This window comes from Vulpes lagopus, unplaced genomic scaffold, assembly GCF_018345385.1.
Source record: "Vulpes lagopus strain Blue_001 unplaced genomic scaffold, ASM1834538v1 ctg546, whole genome shotgun sequence".
In the NCBI taxonomy this organism is placed as follows: Eukaryota; Metazoa; Chordata; class Mammalia; order Carnivora; family Canidae; genus Vulpes; species Vulpes lagopus.
In genome coordinates, this window is record NW_024570900.1 from 11243 (window position 1) to 15626 (window position 4384).

The following is a 4384-nucleotide window of genomic DNA, read 5'->3' on the forward strand; positions in this document are numbered from 1 at the left end:
AGTAAAAGATGATGATAAGCGTTTCACAACGCATTTTGAATTTTTCTGTTGCAAAGATACTATTTTTCATTATAATATAGGGGGTAATATTTGATATTTTATGGGGTAATATTTGATTAAATTTATAAAAATGACACTGAAAACGCACTTATATACAAATAATACCTGTAGAATGAACTATTTTATTGGATAAAAATAAAAAAATAGTGGAAAAAACACATAAAAAGTTCTTTATTTCATTTTTTTATTTGTACCTTTGTTCTGGCATACAACAATTTTAAACATATAATATAAATATGAGACAGAAAAAGTACATTTAAGCGAGCAGGAACTTCCTACTCAGTGGTACAACATTCAGGCAGATATGCCTAACAAGCCATTGCCACCGTTGAACCCTCAGACACACCAGCCAATGAATGCTGATGATTTGTCACACGTATTTAATAAGGAGTGCTCAAAGCAGGAACTTGATACAGAGCACGCTTGGATTGATATTCCGGAAGATGTGCTGGAGAAGTACACCTTCTACCGTTCAACCCCTCTTGTACGTGCTTACGCCCTTGAGGAGGCACTCGGTACTCCGGCGCATATCTATTTCAAGAATGAGAGTATCAATCCGTTAGGCTCTCATAAAATCAATTCAGCCATTCCTCAGTGCTACTACTGTAAGCAGGAGGGTGATACCAATGTCACTACAGAGACTGGTGCAGGACAGTGGGGTGCAGCCCTCTCTTATGCAGCAAAACTCTACGGCCTGGAGGCAGCAGTTTATCAGGTAAAGATTACCATGCAGCAGAAACCATACCGTTCCAGCATCATGCGTACGTTTGGAGCCACTGTAGAGGGTTCTCCTTCCATGAGTACACGCGCAGGTAAGACATTATCACACGTGATCCTCATCATCCTGGTTCGCTCGGTACTGCCATCAGTGAGGCTGTTGAGCTGGCTACAACCACACCGGCTGTAAGTATACGCTGGGTTCTGTGCTCAATCATGTGGCACTTCACCAGACCATCATCGGTCTAGAGGCAGAGAAGCAGATGGCGATGGCAGGTGAGTATCCTGATCAGGTGATTGCTTGTTTCGGTGGTGGTAGTAACTTTGGTGGTATTGCCTTCCCATTCCTCCGTCACAACTTCACAGGCGAGCGCCATACTGAGTTTATAGCTGCAGAGCCGGAGAGCTGTCCTAAGCTGACTCGCGGTAAGTTCGAGTATGATTTCGGTGATGAGGCAGGTTACACTCCATTGCTGCCAATGTTTACTCTGGGTCATGATTTCAAGCCTGCCAACATTCATGCAGGTGGTCTCCGTTATCATGGTGCTGGTATGATTATCTCCCAACTTCTGAAGGATGGTTATCTGCATGGTGTAGATATCCCTCAGCTGGAGTCATTCAAGTCAGGTATGCTCTTCGCTCAGACCGAGGGTATCATTCCTGCTCCAGAGAGCTGTCATGCGATTGCAGCCACTATACGTGAGGCTCTGAAGGCTAAGGAAGAGGGCAAGGAGAAGGTTATCCTGTTCTGTCTCTCAGGTCATGGTCTTATCGATATGCCGTCTTACGATAGCTTTATCAATGGCGATTTGCACGATTATTCTGTGAGTGATGAAGAAATCCAGCAGTTCCTCAAGGATGTGCCAAAGGTTGACTAAATTATAGTTAACAGTTATTTATAGCAAACAGTTGACAATTATTCTTTGAGATATATTGAAATAACAATATCACATTATAAAAGAAGCCAGGCTGCGAAAAGCAACCTGGCTTTTTATTTAGAGATTCTATTTCTTTTATTTAGAAATTCTATTCTCAGTTCGAGACTTCTATCTTTCATTAGAAGTTCAACCACTCTTCGATAGCCTTAGCGATGACATCGAAGCTTGTGGTAGGCTCGAAGCGGGCTACAACCTGACCCTTCTTGTTAACGAGGAACTTGGTGAAGTTCCACTTGATATCGGCACTCTCCTTGTAGTTAGGATCAGCCTCGCTCAACATCTTGTCGAGAACAGGGTAGAGAGGGTGGCTCTCGTCCCAACCAGCAAAGCCCTTACATTCTTTCAGAAATTTGAAGAGAGGGGCAGCATCGTCTCCGTTTACCTTGATCTTCTTGTAGCGCTGGAACTCTGTGCCGTATGTAAGCTTGCAGAACTGATGAATGCTTTCATCTGTACCAGGGGCTTGCTGACCAAACTGGTTGCAAGGAAAATCAAGTATTTCGAAACCTTGAGAATGATAGGTCTCATAAAGTTTCTCCAGTTCCTCATACTGAGGGGTGAAACCACACTTTGTAGCGGTGTTAACGATGAGCAGCACTTCGTTGGCATACTCCTTGAGGGAAACATCCTTTCCCTTTCTGTCTTTAACAGAAAATTCGTAAACAGTTCTCATTTTTTTTATCTTTATGTATGTGTTATCTATATTTCCGATCTCAACTTATATAATCTAGAGTGCAAAGATACTACTTTTCTCTTAGAATACTTCAAGAGTTTTTTTAAAAATTCTAAAAATCGAACAAAATCATAGATGAAGGAATAAGCGTAATATATATAATGTAGATAGATATTGTATATCTAGGTAAACAGATACCATATAGCTGAGTATATAGATATCGGTTAGACTATAGAATATAGAAGAATAAAATATGTAGACGATATAACTACACAATATCAGTATGAAACAGCATAAAAATAAAAATGCAGGATTTTCACAAACCCTGCATTCCTTTTTCTTTACCTCTTTTTCCTCAAAAAAACAAAGAAAAAGAGGTTTACGATTAATCTATCATTTAACTTTTCTAAGAACTTGTTGCAAAGGTACTACATTTTCTTATAACACCAAACTTTTTCTCAGTTTTTTTCAGTAAAAGGGAAAATTAATCAAATACCCCCCCCATTTTTTGTATTTTTTTGCAATATTCGGTCAAAAAACAAAGCAAAACGGCTTCAATTTTATGACTATTCTGCTTTTTTTTCCTTGCTTGAACGTTTTGCTGTGTACGATAACGAAGAAGGCTGGTGCCCGTCAACAACTGAAGATATGTCTGTAATATTGTATACTTTTTTTCATACAGATAAAAGCAGCCATCAGTAATGATGACTGCTTTCATCTGTAATGATGCGGGCTATCCCTGCGTTCTGTTTCGGTATTCAGTAGGCACGATACCCGTTCTTTCTTGAATACCTTTCGAGAAATACTTAGGGGTCAGGTAAAACCTACTGCGAAGGCGATACTGGTCAGTGTATCGTCTGTCTTGCGCAACATCTCGCATGCCTTCTTGATACGTATATGGCGAACGAAGTCTACCGGTGTCATTCCGGTCGTTGCTTTCACCTTATTATATAGTACGCTTCGGCTCATACCGATTTCGTTCGAGATGTCATCAATCTTGAGTTCCGGGTTGCCTGCATTTTCAACAACTAAACCTGAAGGATACGCATCATGGGTTCTGTCTGAATCTGTGCCGCCATAAATGCCAGCTCGCTGTTTGGGTCAACCGCTTCGTTCTCGGCACTAGTTTCAGCCTGGTTAAGAGCAGGCAGAGGAGCTGCTGCAGGCAGTATTCTCAGGGCTGCTATGGCATCTTTATCGCCAGTTTCCTTCAGTTTTCTGATGACATCCATCTGAATGTTGCGGCGCTGGGTGAGGATAGCCTCTATTCGGCCGAGCAGATAAGGGGTAGAGAATGGCTTGGTGATATAGGCATCAACACCTTCATCAAAGCCTCGCTGCTGGTCTTCTACGCTTGCCTTGGCCGAGAGAATCATCACTGGGGATGTTGTTGAGGGTGGTATCCTGCTTAATCTCGTGAATCATCGACAAACCATCCATCACAGGCATGGTAACGTCTGTAAGGATAAAGTCGGGCGTCTCCTTGCGCGCCATTACCAAGCCAGCCTTTCCGTTCTCTGCGAGCAGCACGTTATAGGTAGGCGAGAGGATAGCTGTAGAGGAACTTGCGCAGGTCGGCATTGTCTTCAACTACCAGTACCGTCTGGTCTTTGTGTTCCGCTTCTTTCTTGTGCTTCTTTCTGTTCCTTGCCCATTTCTTCCAGGCGTTCAGTCCTCTTCATCCTTTTCTTCTTTCTGTTTATTTACTTCTTCCAGATAGTCGGATGCATTGCGGTCGTCAATCTGTCCGTTCTCTTTCTCCCTTTCTGCCAGGTCGTAATCTTCCTCGCTCAGACCGCTGTTCGTATGGAAGTCTGCCTTGTTGCCATATCTCTGAACCTTGTCCAGCATTACCAGCATCTCGTTGGCATTGTCTGTCACCATTTCAGCAGTTCCTTGCCCTTTCGGGTGATACCCGGTTTCGGTATCCAAAACGGTTTTTACCGGGGCTCCGATGAGCGTTAGAGGGGTTCTCAGACGGTTGGCTGCATCTGTT

General features: G+C 42.7%; 1 protein-coding gene across 1 annotated transcript; it reads left to right on the plus strand.

Moving 5' to 3' along the window:
• The first annotated feature begins 364 nt into the window (after positions 1–364).
• LOC121483931 (tryptophan synthase beta chain 2-like) lies at positions 365–1655 on the plus strand. The gene is made up of 3 exons (XM_041742437.1): positions 365–775; positions 1011–1203; positions 1303–1655. The coding sequence occupies exons 1-3, from the start codon at positions 365–367 to the stop codon at positions 1653–1655; spliced, it is 957 nt and encodes a 318-aa protein (XP_041598371.1).
• The last annotated feature ends 2729 nt before the right edge of the window (positions 1656–4384 follow it).